This window comes from Scaptodrosophila lebanonensis, unplaced genomic scaffold (assembly GCF_003285725.1).
Source record: "Scaptodrosophila lebanonensis strain 11010-0011.00,11010-0021.00 unplaced genomic scaffold, SlebRS2 tig00001415-arrow-pilon, whole genome shotgun sequence".
NCBI lineage: Eukaryota > Metazoa > Arthropoda > Insecta > Diptera > Drosophilidae > Scaptodrosophila > Scaptodrosophila lebanonensis.
The window spans coordinates 8,224,817-8,240,450 of NW_022060742.1; the positions used below are offsets into that span (position 1 = coordinate 8,224,817).

Genomic DNA, 15,634 nt, shown 5'->3' on the forward strand with positions numbered 1-15,634 from the left:
ATGGCAAACTGAAGACTATAAGACTAAATATCGCATATTTATTGCTATAAAATCAATCAAATATATACACCATGGTGTACATACACTTTCCAACCAATCTTACTGAGGAGGAGCAGATGCTGCAAGCCAAATACCAGAAATTGAAGAAGAAGGTAAATGCTCACAAGTTTATTTTATTTATAAACTTATAAATAAGACACTTTTTGCAAACCATTAGAAAAAAGCGCTGCAGGCGCATAAGGCACCCAAACAAGAGCCGGAGAATCCTATGACACTTAAACGACCCACAGATGCACGCGATGCACGTGAAGTGGCGCGCAAACTGATCAAAAGTGGTGCTATACCGGCTATTCAAAAACAACAGACGAAGCAAGATCAAACGTCGTTTAAACGTCCAAAAGGACAGGAACGCGCCAAACGCTCTACATCGGAGACAAGCGTGGCCGCCTATCAGCCATTTTCATCCACACAAAATGATGTGGCACAGGAGACCATCATCAGTGAAATTATCAAGGAGGAACCACGTCGTCAGAACTTGTATCAACATTTTGCCACCGAAAGGGATCGCGAGGAGCGTGGCCTAACCGAGAAAGCAACCTTGGATACCGCACAACCGGAAAAGCCACGGGCTGGCAACACAATATTTGTGTCGGGCAACAAAGTGACCGAGGAATTCTTAAAGAAAACATTCAACGATTATGGAACTATAGTCAATGTCTCTATGGAAATAGAAAAGAGGTATTTCATCAATTTCTTGCCATTGAAGTTATTTACAAATCTAATCATGTTAATTTTTACAGTCGAGGCTTTGTTTCATTTGCTAAGCCAGAGTCCGCAGACCGAGCCATAGCCGAAATGCATGGTAAAAATGTGAATGGCATCAACTTACAAGTGCAATTGGCGCGTCGTCAACCTCAAATTGAACCTATTAATGATGCATCATCGTCTGCAGTGTGGTCTTCGATTGGTATGAGGCATACATATTTATATTTAAACATATATGAAATATTTTTCCCGCATTCTTACAGCTGCCAGTAATTCGCAAAAGGGTAGCCATAAAGATCGCCGCCAAATGGTGCATTATAATGACGATTTCTTGCTTTCTAAGCATTAGCGCATAACATTATTTACGTATGTAAGTTCATCACCATCAAGTAAAGTTTAGTTAGTTTCCCATTTAAATAAAAACGCAAATTATTTAATATAATTTTCGCTTTATTGAAAATACGCTATTGATATTCACCTTTCTCCTAAATTACTTCTCACAAAATGAAAAGTGAATAACATTTGATGGTTTCCATGAAAAAAGGGTTTCAATTTTTAATTCTACGACTTTGTCTAAATTAAACAACAATTTAAATGTTTAACAATTTGATGAATTTCTTCACTTTGTTCAAAATATGTTGTAGAAAAATGAGCAAACAATATAAATATTATAGTTGCCACAAACGAACTTGAGCCCTTTGGCCGCCCACTACTAGTATGTACACATATAGTGGCAGCTTCTAAAAGTATATATCTTTGTATATTTAAGTACCATTAGTAAACGTAATACATAATCGTAGTTAAGGTATATGCAATTGACTTGTGACGCTGCGCCCAAAATGTTGGTGGTAGACTCTCGTTATCAATTATGTATGTTAGTATGTGAAAATTTTTGATTTTATGTAGGTAGGTATGTTTATATATGTGTGTATGCATCTGCTCTTTATGAAAACGTCGTTATATATTGGTATGTTTCCTTTGGCGTCAACTGTGATGTTAATGCCTGAACTGGGATTCTTTTTTGATTTTCTGACTAGTTACGATTTATTTGTTTTGCTTACGTGCTACATGCCGCTGCAGCTTCAGCTTCTGCTCTCCATTCACGCTTCTTTTTTTTGCTAAAGTAATTGTTAGTTTGTATTGTTATTTTTGTATATCATTAGGGTTAAGGCCTTTAGTTGCTGGCGCGCATTCCCCTTGGGTTGCCGCCTTTTAAATTCGTTTTAGCCATTAGCAAAAAATTATTAATTCCAAAATGCAAAACTATGCGTTGTCGTCTTTAGGGTGAAAACTTCAACAACTGGCCCAAACAGAAACGCTGTAAGCTAACCTCACGTCTGTCTGCCCTCATTGCCTGGTGGATTGAAATAATCCCAATGATGTGTATGCACCTGTCGACCGGTTAACAAAAAGACGAGCACCCCAAATGTAATCAGGATAAAGAGCACCATAAGTGCAGGCAAATTGCGGCCCTGTTGTTGTTGCTGTTGTTCGACAACGTCGCCACGAACATAGTTTGTTAGCTGATTAATAATGTTAACCAGCTCCAGGCTGCAGGCGGAGATAAATTGGCGACCCGCCTGCACCACAGTCTTGGGCTCGTGCTCGTCGAAGGCTTCCGATGGCTGTGTGCCACTGCGCGTGCGTGAACGACGGGATCGTGGACGTTCCACTAACTCCACGTCTAGGTCAGAGCCTGAACCGAGCTGTTCGTCGTCCTCGTACTGCTCCTCGCGGCGTTGCACGTGACGGCGACGGCATTTGTGCGGCGCTTTACGATCGGCGGTGCTGCTGGGAGATGCATCAGCTGCTTGTTCCGCTTCGCCACTGCGTTGTAGATTGTAGAAAGCAAGTGGGGCCAAGGACTGCAGGTACTCCACACTAGGATACACAGTTGGTGGTGGCGGCAGCGGCAGTAAGGCAGCATCAGTTTGTGTTTGCTCATCGAGATTACTGTGACTGGAGGTTGTGGGTGCGGCTGTTTCTGTCAGCTTGCTTTGACGTGGTGGCTTTAATGGTTTCTCCACCTCCAAGTCAGTTTCCTCACTGGCTGCTGGCTCACTGCTGGGTTGACGACTAGTCTGTGTTTCGGTGGTAAGCAAACTGGCACGTGGTTCGCTGCTGCGCACTCGTTCCACAATATCCTCAATAAATCCGGGCGGAAGTTCGATGTTCTTTACGACCAGATTACCTGACTTGCACTCGAGCTCATCAGAACTGATCTGACTGCCATGCAGCTGTGAGACCATAATCTGACCGGCCTGTAAAGCATGCACACGTAGGCGTTCGACTTCGAGTTCAGCTAGACGACTGGGAAGCTGAGCCTGTGGCTGGGTGGTGGCAGATTGGACCGATTGCACGGGTGTAAGCTCACGTGTTGCCTGTTCGGCTATCGTCAGCGTGGGTGCCGATGTTGGTTCTAGTACGGTGGTTGATTTGCGACGTGGCGGTGGATGTGGTGGCTCATGCTCAGCTTCATCATCGAGGGGTTCACTCGATATAAATTTGGCTGCAACTTCTTCGCTGGTGTCCACTTTTGGTAATGACTTAAGCTGTGTGGCGATCTCGGAGGATAAAAGTGGTTCTTCTGTCACAATTTTTTCTTCGGGCTCTTCTTCCGACAGCGGGTATTCTGGCGTAGTAACCGCCTCCACGCTGCTTAGCTCCTGAATTTGACTAGAGGGCGCTTCAGTTTTTCTATAAGCAGCCAGTTCCTTTTCCATTTCTTCTTGAAGCTCTTTTTCCAAAGCTTCTTCAAGCTCTTGGTCTGTTAACTGTTGTTCTTGATCTGTTAATTGTTGTTCTTGGTCTGTTAGTTGTTGTTCTTGTTCCAGGTCCAGTCCCAGTTCCCTTCTAAGCACCTGCTCCTGCAACTTTAATTCTTCATCCTCATCATAGTGATCTGAATACTTTTCGCCTTTTACTTCGTCGTCTTCGTACTCGCTTTCACGTAGTGTGCGTTCGACTTCATCATCCTCCAGCTTACTCTCGTAGTCACTCTCCAGTTGAGCCTGCTGTAATTGTTCCACAGCCGCATCCAAATCTGCTGAGCTCGGCGCATAATCGCTCAGTGCTATATGTCCTTGTTCGCCGTGAAGTTCCTCATCTTCGCCAGCTGTTTCAACATCGGACTTACTTTGAACAGAGCTATCCGATAGCAAACCTTCGCGTCGTAGCGCTTCTTCTTCACGTCTTAGATCATCATCCTCCAAATCGGCTACACTAATAGGCCGCACAATGAGTGCCGCCTGCACCGTGCTATCATTCTCTTCCCCAGTGGGCGATGGCGTAGGCACCCGTCGCTCAATGACCACCGCTGATGGCGTTTGTGGTCGACTGAGCGATTTCGAACGATCAGCCTGCGATGAGGCTCGTGAACGCTCAGACATGCTCCGTTGGTTGGCATCACGGAAACGTTGAAGACCACGTGCTAGCTGTTCATCTTCTGTAAGTGGCCGTTCGGAGCCATCCAATTCATCCTGCTCGGACTGTGCGCTGCGGAGCAGATCGTCAAGGGTTTTAGTTCCGTTCGAGCGACGGGGCTCAATTACTTTCATATCCTCTGTGATCTCAAATTCCTCGCACACGAAATCATCAGGTAGCGGATCTGTTTGCGTGGAGACTTCGACTTCAAATTCATGCTGATCGTAGCTATCGGCTGTCGAGGAGCTAGCAACACGTTCGCTATCCTCGTACCGATATGACGAAAGCTCATCGTCGGTGCGTTCGCCTTTGCTGTCTACGGTGCTGCCTCCACGCTGACGCTTTTCACGCGGCGGGCGCGGTGGTGGCGGCAATGGTCGATACTTCATCTTATTTATTACGTCGCCGGACTGCAAATTGGCGCGAGGCGATTCGGGACGCTCAAGCGCCTCATAGTCATCCTCTTCTTCCTCCTCCTCTACAGGCTGCTCGGCCTGGCTGGGTTCGCTAAACGGGAAAGGTTTGAAGGTGGAATTAGCATTGGACGTGGTCAAAGGGCGCAAGCGGCAAACAGAAAAAAGAAAGCAGCCAGAACTCAAGTGTGTTTTTTTTGTGTTTATATACATATGTATATAATATATGTTCATATGTATTTGAATCTTAGTTTTATGTTTTATTGTGTGTATGCATGTGTCTGGGTTAGGTTAAAGCTTCCGCTCACTATTTGCTCAACTTAGCTTAATGCGACTTAAGCCTACAAACTTAATAACAAAAAACAAAAACTTAACAAAAATGCATTCGAAACAAACGAGAGAAATATACATGTCATATAGCTTGTGTTGGTGTGTGTGGGAGTGTGTGTAACAACAACAACAAAGCGGCGCCACTGCTTTGCTTACTTTGACTTGATGCCAGCACCCAGGCCAATATCTTCAATGCTTGGAGAGCGTCTTCGCGGTGGCAACGGTGAATCATCGCTGGGCGTATAACGCTGCGGAGGTGGTGGGCGTGCTGGTGGCGGTGGTGAACCGCGTGTGCTCGGCAATGTGGCAAACCGTTCACCTGGTGAGCGTGTGAACTTTTTACGACGTGCCGGTGGCGTTGGCTTGGGCATTTGCTCCTTGCGCACAACGGCGTAGCTGTAATGAAAGTTATCATCAAACTGATCCCTGAGAAGGGTGGCTCTTCACTTACCCATCATTTTCCAACATATCTATGACAAACTTCTCGTGCTGTGGCTCCTCCTCCACCTCCTGAGGCAGCTCGTTCTCTGGCGCTTGTGCATCTAGCGCCAAAGAGTCAGCACCCCGTGAAGTGCGCTCATCTTCAGAGCGCTGAGTACGCGCTGAAGCCCCATCAGTAAAGTTGTCAGGCGTGGCCAGCGGTATGTGATATTCATGCTCAGTGCGATAAACAATTACCTAAGGGGTTTGAAAGTAAAGAATAATTTTAACAAGTAAAAAAGCTAAAGTCGGGTGTCCCGACTTTGAAATACTCTGTACATATGTTTACAATAATTATAGAAAATAAAAAAATTAAGAAAATAAAAAAAAAAATTTGATCGATTTTACCTCTCCCGGTATTCGAACTCACGTAAAGGGTGTATAATTGCACATTTACATAGCAATTGCGTCTGTGTGAGTGTATGTATGCCTATGCGCATCAATTCGTGTCTGTGTAAGCATTTTCGCAGTCAACCAAACAGCAACATCAACAACAGCCGCGGGCAGCGCTGCATCAGCAAATATATTTATGGCTATAACTTCTTGTTAAATCGGTCTATCATAATGAAATTTGGCATACGGACACATAATAACCAACTGGGGGTATTTCCAAAATTTTAGTTCGAAATTCCAAGAATTACGGGAGTTACGATTTGCGGGGTAGAGGGGGGAGGGAGGGGAATTCCAAAATATACATTTTCTGCGTATTCACATAAGGCATCTGGGACTAAAATTTGGTGTTCCTAGGTCTTATAGTCTCCGAGATATAGGCGATTATACGAATGGAAAATCGGGAAAACCCCCATAGGGGGGAAGTGGGGGGGAAAATCAAAAAAATAAAACAAACTCGTATAGAATACACACATAACGCATCTTTGTGCAAAATTTGGTGTCTCTATCTCCAGGTGTTCATACGGACGCACAGACGGACAGACAGACAGACAGGGCTAGATCGACTCGTCTCGTCATGCTGATCAAGAATATATATACTTTGTGGGGTCTGCCACGCCTCCTTCTGCCTGTTACACTTTTCAGCTCCCGCAAACCTAATATACTCTTGTACATTTCATGTACAGAGTATAAAAATGTATATTTACTTTTTCTAATTTCAACACAACTCAATAAACTACTAAAATATATATAAATGTCTCAGATTATAGTTAATTACCTTAAGTTTATCATATTACTAAGGCATTGATTTCTATGTATACTCACATCTTCCTGTGGCTGCAAAAAGGTATTCGATACTGATCTACCACCAAAGCCATTAATGAAGTCATCAGCCTGCTCTTTCTCCACAGACGTCTGGTCGCGTGTGCGCTTCTTTTGACGCCGAGGGGCATGCGGACGTGGTACATCTACAGATGATGCCTTGGCATTGAAGCTAAGATTGTTCAGACCCTGTTGCGGCTCCTCCACCTCTGCTTGATCGCGTGCTGGCGGACGCAAATACTCTTCGTCATCGTCAAAGTACTGAACTTGGCTACCATCGTCTGCCATAGGGATGTCCTGACTATCCATTGAGTATTTGCTGCGGCTACGAGCTTTGCGTAATGGTCGCTTAGGCATAAAATCGCTTCCATTCTGAGACATAGATAGGTCATCCCCATAGTCGCTGCGTTGAAACTCTTGAGAATCACCATATTCCGGTCGATAGTTTTTGTGTAGACGACGAGGCTTTGGCGGAGGCACATCGTAATCACCATACTCCTGACCCACGTTTTGCAGTGCGTTAGGCATATCGTAACCCTCGCGGATGGCAGCGCTGATATATTGCCGCAATTGTATGTTGTCCTCAGAAATTCCACGCTTACGCAAAAAGAACTCATCATCGTCGATCTCTTCCATGACCACCTTTTTGCCCGAGCTAGCCGTAGATTGTGCGTCTTGGAGTAGACCCTCTTCACCACTGTGGTATTTGTAGTAACCAGTTTCTGCTTCCAATTCAGCTTTGCGCAAAAGCTTGTTCTTTTGTATGTCTTTCTCAGTCCACCCCTCGGCATCACGACTATCTTCGGAGCGCAAATCAGAGTCTTGATGCACCATAGGCCGACGCTTAAATTCACGCGATCGCAAATTAGAGATCTCATGTATGGCACGGTTCTCTTCATCGAACTCTGCAAACTGTTTGCTATCTGCCACACCGCCAAGAATACCCAAATCAAGTTTCTGCTGTTGTGGCTGTGCCTCGCTTCCCGTGTCCTCCAAATCTTCCTTCATACGCCGTTCTAGTGAAGACTCCCGATCAAAGCTCTCTAGCTCGCTACCGTACCGTCGGTACCGCGAGCCTTCGCTATCGTTGTAGCTCACATCAGAAAACTTGTCAGCCCAGCGTGACCGCACAGGTCCTGGTCCGCGATCACCTTGCGGTGAACTCGTCGACGAGGGTTGCGTTTCAGTGCTGGGTATAACGCTCAAACCCTCAGTGCCAAGCGAAGATTCCACAGCCACGGGTTCGGCTGGTTTCTTCTTGCGGAAAGCTCTCGGATAGGTGCCAAAGTTAAACTCAAATTTCTTTTTTGGTGCGGGCGCAGCCTCTGCATTAGGGGATTCGGTGGATTCAGTAGGTAGCTCCGAGTCACCAACAGCAGCCTCATTTTCTTTGAAAGATTTACTGCGACGCAATTTGAGCGTTGGGAACTTCTCGGGTAGCTTAAACTTGGACATGTCGGGCTTGTTGAACTTTGTGAATTCGGGTCTCTTCATATCCTTAAACCTAGTCATATCTGGTCGTTTAATCTCAGGCATTTTTATCTTAGAAAACTCTGGGGCCTTAAAGCGTCGTCTCTCCTTGGCCTTAGGGCTACCTGAGACGGGTTTCTTCGGTTGCGGGCGCAACTTGGTGCGTATTTTTCCAGCCTGATTTCGGATTCCATCCTGCATTTTGCGCGTACGATCCTGAGCCGTTGCCATGAAACCCTTCTTTCGATTCTCCGGCTGCAACGGTAGTTCTTCCAATGCGCTTGAGTCCACTTGGCTGGTGTGTATTTCATAGTCTGTGCGAGATTCTGTACGCGGTGTAGTAGCAGCGGAACTAAGATAGCGGTCGTCCACAGCATCGTTGTCTATGGAGGCGCCATTCTGGGCAACAGCTGCTGCAGATGGTGTAGCTGATGATGGTTCCTGGGCTTGAACATCAGAAGTCGGCGCTACACCAATGGGCTCGTATTCATGATCACTAAAAGAAATCAAATGAAGGGAATAAGCAATGATGAATGGAAATAATTAGGCATAGCAGCAGATAGACTGCTATTGCTTAAAATATATAAAACTCTTGAAGTCGCGCAATGCAGGTCATAGATCACACAAGCTGATAAACTGTGATATATTCTAGCATTATTGATTTGTTTTAATGCGGATTGTCTCAAATATTTAAAATTATTAAACTTTCTATGACTCTACACTGTGCTACTCCAAAAGTTTTCCACGGGAGCATAATATTATGAACATTGAACACGTGTGATAGTTTGAGTGGCAAGCGAAGGTTAGAGAAGCCAGCACCCCTTGGAAGCTTTGGTGTGTGCGCTGTGGTTGCTTGTGTATGTTGGAACGTGCGCCATTCTAGTCACATGGGGGTTTTACCATATACGGTCTTAGGGCAGCTGTTGCTTACCGAGAAAAATAGGTCCGCTCGAGGAAGTCTCTGTGTTCGTATTGCTTTTGGGTTAGGGGCGAGCTAGACTCAAACTCCGCTAGGCGCGATTTGCGCTCATCAAAATTGAAACTAACCGTCTTTGTCATGCGCGCCGCAGACCCATAGAGATGCTCTTGGGATCCCGTAAGGCGCGCAGCGCGATCGTGGGACAGAGTGCGTGGCTCTCGAAAGGAGGACTTTCGTTGTACCCCAAGACGTTGCATGGAAGGGGCACGACCCAGCTGACGACTTCCGCTAATGTTAATGGGCACTGAAATCAATGGACGACTACCATGACTGGCGATAGAAGGCTCCTTGCTGGAGCCACGAAATTCTGATTCGCTGTGCGCCCAAGGCATTTCGATTTCACTGCTGTAGAGATTACGATTGCCGGCCATGAAGCCGCCGCTGCTGCTGATGCTTCCGCCTGTACCACTCCCACTCATTCCGCGTGGTAGAGCAGACACAACTACAGGTGCAAAAGCCTCGCTTATGTCCACCGATGCACGTTCGGAGGCAGCAAAGTCCTCACGACTGCTGTACAAGGTCTGAGCATGTGATGGCGGTGCCAGTGGAGCACTGGGTCGTGTGCAGTACTGGTCCATCTCGTCCACTTTTAGAGAGAAGGTTTCGGTAACTCGCACGGACAAGGGCTCTGGTTCCTGCTTCTTCATCACATTAGATGTGCTGCTCACAATCGACATAGGTACAGGTTTGTTTTTGGCAAATACTGTCAGCATTTTGCTAGGTGAGGGCGATTTTTCTTTTTCGCGACTCCACAGCGACGGGGATCGTTCGCGTTTAGGGCTAGGCGTGCGGACTCTTTGTGGCGAAGGTGATTTTTGGCGTCCACTATTCGAAAACATTGACTTAAAACGAGAGGCATAGGAACTTTTCACCTCAGGCGAGGCTTGCTGAAGTGGTATAACGCTTGCTTGAACTGGCGCAGGGTCCGTGGGTGAAGCCGAAAATTGCAAAGTGGACGTCATTTTGCTGGGTGTTGGCCGCTCTGGCGAAAGCTGGCGCTCAGGTGCATGCTGGCGCTTAAGTTGCTGTTGCTGTGTTGTAGCTACTGGATCCAATTGCGTCTGAGTTGGCGAAGACGGACGACTTGACGGTAACTGTAACGTGGCCATTACGGGCGACGATTTGGGTCTTCGTGGCGAAGGCCTTGGACTGCGGCTTCGATGCATTTGTGCTTCTTCCGCCTTCTCCTGCTCGCTGCGCACCAGCTCATTAATGTTCACGACATTCAGATCGCTTTTAATTTCAATTTTCGTTTGCTCATCCAAGTGCAGTGACTTGTTACTCAATTCGCCGGCTATTGACGGCGGTCGATGTGTCTCACTTTGTATATTATCGCGAATATTCACAATATCATGAGCAGCGGCAATTTCTTCCAACTCTGCTACCGTTTGGGCTAACGGATCATTTGGCACAACCGTGGATTGATAGGGATTTTGTATTGCCTTGAAATCAGATTCCACTAAGAAAGATGGACGCACAGCATCACCGTGAAAACGTGAAACATCGATGGGTCTATTCTGGGGCAAAACATCGCCCAATTGTGGTTCAGCCTTGACCTCATCGCTAGGACGCATATAATCCGGAGACAGCGGTCGACGCGCATTTCGAAAGTCCTGTGAAGGTGCTGGCGAGGCTTGGTGAGAGTGAAAATCGGGACGCACATCGGCCAGCGCTGCACTAGGTGTGGCTGCAATAAGATTGAGCTGCGGTACTTGCATTGTACCGGAGGGCAAAATATTTGCCTGAAATAAATCAGCATTGGACGCACGACGGCTGGCACTGGCCGAACGTTGACCAGCACCGCCGCGTGAACCGGGTATGTTGATATCTGCACAATATAAGTCCGCCTTGGAGTTAGCTGCGGAGATGCGACGCAAGGAAGTGCCACTACGCATTGAGAGGGTGTCGATGTCGCGACCTCGAAACCGTCCTATGCTACTGGAGGACAAACCGCCCACCGATAGTTGACGTCGACGATGGCCTGCCATAAAAGAGCTTTGACCGCCTGCCATATCAGCCTCATTGGCATCTGAAATGCTGCGAACAACCAAACCCCGTGAACGTGCCGTCTGCTCCAGCTCTGGATAGCGCTCTACAAAACTCAAGTCTACAGGTGGTGGTGCCGCCTGTGTGTGCTGCTGCTGCTGCTGCTGATGATGATGAGGGTGTTGGGCCAACTCGCTGTGGCTAATCACCTCGAAGCTTTGTGCGGATAGGTCATCACGATGCTGCAAATTCATGGGATAGAATTGCTCCACCTCCCCAGCTTCGCTGTGATAACCCAGTTTCGAGCCGGGACGCGAGTCCACTGGATTGACACGTTCCGGCAACAGAGAGTCGCATTGAAAATATTGACAGGCACATCGCACGTCCAAGGAGGCGCCACTTGCGCTTTCAACGCGCGACACAAAGTGCTTCTTCTCATGTGGGAGAGCACCCACCGAGGCCGAGCGCCGCGAGTTCAACATGGCTAACTGCTGTATCGAGGTAGTAGTAGTTGGCCAATCTCTGTGCTGTGCTGTGCTGTGATGATTTGCTATTTACTTTTCGCAAATCTTCTTGTGTTGTTCCTCTCTGGGCTTTTTTCTTTTGTCGTTTTAGTTTCGTTTGTGTTTTTTCGTTGTGATTCGTTTTCTGGTTCGGTGCTATCTATTTTTAAGCATCACCACAGCCGCCTCTCGCATTTGGACATTGAATTTATTTTTTGCCTACTTTGAAATTCTTGAAAAACCGATGATGAAAAATGTAATATCGAACTTTTGGCACAAAACAGCTGCTGGTCACTGTCCGCTGACGATGTTAACCTTTATTTAATGTTTCTGTATCGCGCTATCTTAGATCTGCTTATTGGATATGTAATATTTTTTGTAGAACTTTTTGGCCCACTTTGCACTCCGAGCTACGCACGCCCGCGATTTGTGTCCACATCGTTGCGATTTTCGGCCAGGACTGAGAGCTTTTCTTTTTTTGCGACAGACGATTTTACGATTTTGTTCAGAAGATGAAAATGTGTTTGCTTTAAAATTAGCAAAAAGCAGAGGCAAACACATACATACACGTACATACTGATATATGTAGATATGTACATAGCAGCGGCGACAGCGACAACTACATGGATTAGTTGATTTCCTCGTCGTTGACTTCGCCTTGGCTGCTGTGGTTGTGTTCTGTTATAGAAAATGCCATGTCGTTGTTTTGTTGCCTCTTGGCTTGTTCATAATTGCAATCTGTTTCGAGGAGTAACATTTTGTCGGCCTGCACTTTGTTGGCTGCTATTTTGGGGCAATACGTCGTCGCCGTTCAGCTGCCGGAAATTTTAGCACAGTTTATGGTGGTGTCATTAGTTGACCTTTAAGGCTGGTCCACTTGTACGAGTATGGGGGCCATCTGAGTAATAAGTTTGTTACCATCACCAAGTAAATCTCATTGATATTGGAGAGCAATATCAAGTGGTACAGATGGTCCCATACATTTTTCTGCTCTCTACATAATTATGTAATTATAGTAATATTTACGATGATTCTACTCCACTCCATAAAATCATTATTATCATTCACTCATTAATTATTTGCTTGCATAAATATCCAAAAGTATTTATACTTTTTACCAAACGTAACTGGAATGCCCAGAAATTGTTGAGGAGTAGATTTATTTTCACCAAGTTTAATTATTGTGAAACTATTATTTATTAATAGATCGAATCTCAGTCAGTTGTTTACTATTTGAGGACAATTTAACTTTTGGCACTAAGTTTGTTACAAGTATGTATTGAACATGTTTATACCCTGTACTCGTTGGGTAAAAAGGGTATATTAGGTTTGCGCAAAGTAGGTGACAGGCAGAATGAAGCATCTTCGACCCCATAAAGTATATGTATTCTTAGTCAGCGAGACGAGACGAATCGATCTAGACATGTCCTTCCGTCTGTCTGTCTACCTGGATCTCAGAAACTATAAAAGCTGGAATAACCAAAGTTGGTATCCAGATTCTCCTAGATCCAAGAAAGAAGGTCTTTATTTTATTTTTGGGAATTTTCCCCCCTTCCCCCGCTACAGAATTTTGGCAATACTATCTACATTTCAAAAGTTACATTAACCAAACTTTGCACACATCTATATACAATTCTGTAGTTTTGATTTAAATTTCATCCAAATCGGTCAATTCTAAGAAAACCAGTACTACGCCCACAAACTGCAGCATCAAGTTGGCAATTCTTCTTCTTTTTGCTTCTGCTATGGGCGCATATAACTCAGTCCCGGAAATTTGTCTGGGTACAGGGTATTACACTGTCGGGCTCGCTCGACTGTAGCGTTCTCTCTGGGCTTATATTCATATACTCGTATATTATGATTCATTTCAGATTTGTCTCGATCTATTTTTATAACTCGTACTAAATACAATGGAATAAAATATTTTACTAAAATGGTCCGCATGACAAAGCACAGATCGATCACTTCGCCATATAACTTATCAATACCCCTGGCGTAGTGAAATGAGTTGGGACAGTACACAGTGAGTTAACCTGAACGCTCTTTTAAGCTTACCTTAGGTCTATATCATGTATGACATGAACAACCCATGTGGTCCTTCTGCAACCCTTTACCCATGCGTATTGTTAATGTTGCGACAGCAGCAAAGTGTCCAAGATTTGTTACGCTTGTTGGACTTGTGTGTAGTGCTCTTGAGTTTGTTGTTGTAGTAGTAGTTGGTGCTTGTGTGGTCTGTGTAGTGGTAATCTTGGTAGTGCTTGCTGCCATGTGTGTATTTAAAGGTGCGCACGCGCCGTCGTTTGCCGCCCACAGAGGGCAACAGAGTTAGTAACAATTTCATAAGCAAGTCAATGGGGTTAGAGTTTCTGCAAGAGTTAGGAGTATCAACAGCCAGGTCAGTCAACAAAGAGAAGAGCGGGTAGTGGATGTCTTATGTGCATGTGTGAAATGGTGCGGTGATTGCTCTTAGGATTATAATTGTAAGCGGTTCCATAACTCACCTGACATTCTTTAACTTGGCAGCGTTGGTAGCCGCCTCAAGTACATTTTCGGGCAGTTCAATGTCCTCGCGATGCGGCTCTGCTTCGTCTTCCACATGCGAGAAAGTGACCTTTTTGTCCGATGGCGCTGGTGATGGTTCCTTCTTAATCGAAGGGCGTAGTTCCTCAATCTCAAGGGCGTCATTGCTGGCCACATCGCTTTCTTCGGCCACGGGTGAAAGTTGCGCCAGACGTGCTCGCTCCTCATCCGACGAGGTGGAGTCTATGGATGAAATGGGTGCCAGTAATGCACTGGACTTATCAGCAGTCAATGCCGCTGCCTGCTCTTCTTCGCTACTGCCCATCCGATCCAGCGGAATGGATTTGGCAGCTTCAACCTCATCTACGGCCAAGTTATCCTGACGCATAAGTGATTTCTTAAGCGCATCAACAGAGCTCGCTTCGAGCAGCGGCTGTTGGGAGTCACTCTGTTGTCCAATCTCCTCGTAGACATGTTCGCGACGGAGTCGTGGTGTCTTCTTAGGAGGTGCGGAATCGTCTGCTGTCTCTTGGCTTTCAACAGTTTCGTCCTCGTCATCTACTTTGCTTACAGCTTCAGACTCCGTAACTTCGACAGTGGGTGGAACCGGTTCTGTGACTTGCGGCAGCTCTATGACTTCATCTGGCTGCAACACATTGCTGCTGGAAGTGGGCAGATCTTCAGCTTGTTCTTGCTCCTCCTTATTGCGCTTGCGACAGGGCGACTCATCGTATTCAACCAGCTCGAGAACATCATCTGAATCCTGTTTCTCAATAAAGTGTGGAATCTCTCCACGATCCGATTTCGGTGAGGCCTTTAGTCGCATGATTTTCTGCTCCTCACCCAGCACAATTTTCTCATCCTTCTTTAGAGAAATTCGCTTGATATTCAAACGTTTCTTCTGGCGTTCCGCCAAGCTTTTGAGCTTCTTCATGATGTCAAAGCTCTGCTTGGGCTTGCGTTTCTCCGCTTTCCGTTGCTCAATAGCCGCAGCAGAGTTTGGCACTAGAGATCCAGGTGGTGGGGCTAGTTCGTGAACGCTGCTCTGAAGACTTGCGTTAGCCGAATTTCCTGGCAGCGATTGTGCGTCCTCTTGAGTACGTCCGCTGCGTCTACGCTTGATTAAGTTACGTATCTGAGCTAATCGATTGGTCTTACGCGGTTTTGCGTGTCCACCAACGGCCAGGACCGAATCGGAGACACAAGAGATGCACTCACTAAGCGCGTCCTCGTTGTGTGGGTCTCGTTCGTTTACACTCTCTGTATCTGTGTCGGACTCCTCGGAACTTTGGTCGCTGTCGCCAGGCGCTTCGTCTTCGGACAAGTCCTGAATATAGCGTTCGGTTTCCTTGACTAGTACCTGCTCGTCGTAGCGTACCCTTTTAAGAGACTTTGGTGATTCTGATTTGAATCGCAGTTCTTGCGATTTGCGCAGCAACAAAACAATCTCAGGCTCCTCGTCTGGTCCCAGTGGCCGCTTATACAAATGTGTCCACGGGTAGCCACCCTGGAAAGGGTTAAAGTATTTTGAGGTATTCGTGTTAAGGTTTCCC

The 15,634-nt window shown here is 46.1% G+C and overlaps 2 protein-coding genes across 6 annotated transcripts in view; one reads left to right on the forward strand and one right to left on the reverse strand.

Moving 5' to 3' along the window:
* Nucleotides 1-1,202, forward strand: LOC115632413 (negative elongation factor E). The gene is made up of 4 exons (XM_030529552.1): nucleotides 1-152; nucleotides 218-738; nucleotides 801-967; nucleotides 1,029-1,202. Exons 1-4 carry the CDS (start codon nucleotides 72-74, stop codon nucleotides 1,112-1,114), a joined length of 855 nt encoding a protein of 284 aa, XP_030385412.1. The 5' UTR covers nucleotides 1-71; the 3' UTR covers nucleotides 1,115-1,202.
* The window catches only part of LOC115632411 (titin), a 27,216-nt gene continuing 12,779 nt past the window's right edge, over nucleotides 1,198-15,634 (reverse strand). For 3 of the 5 annotated variants that reach the window (XM_030529548.1, XM_030529549.1, XM_030529550.1), the window contains 5 exons: nucleotides 14,063-15,588; nucleotides 6,627-8,589; nucleotides 5,383-5,609; nucleotides 5,088-5,327; nucleotides 1,198-4,695 (listed from right to left, as the gene is read on the reverse strand). In XM_030529548.1, coding sequence (XP_030385408.1) covers nucleotides 2,097-4,695; nucleotides 5,088-5,327; nucleotides 5,383-5,609; nucleotides 6,627-8,589; nucleotides 14,063-15,588 — 6,555 coding nt within the window. In that variant the 3' untranslated portion in view covers nucleotides 1,198-2,096. Of the gene's footprint in view, nucleotides 4,696-5,087; nucleotides 5,328-5,382; nucleotides 5,610-6,626; nucleotides 8,590-9,024; nucleotides 11,998-13,616; nucleotides 13,928-14,062; nucleotides 15,589-15,634 lie in introns of those variants that run through there. The other 2 variants (XM_030529551.1, XR_003996287.1) reach the window with 2 other exon arrangements.

What these genes read in the sequence shown, in the direction of transcription:
- LOC115632413 (XM_030529552.1), top strand. Translation starts at nt 72, where the DNA reads ATGGTGTACATACACTTTCCAACCAATCTTACTGAGGAGGAGCAGATG. An exon ending in TCTATGGAAATAGAAAAGAG is followed by an intron (nt 739 to 800) that starts GTATTTCATCAA and finishes TAATTTTTACAG; the next exon opens with TCGAGGCTTTGTTTCATTTG. An exon ending in TGCAGTGTGGTCTTCGATTG is followed by an intron (nt 968 to 1,028) that starts GTATGAGGCATA and finishes GCATTCTTACAG; the next exon opens with CTGCCAGTAATTCGCAAAAG.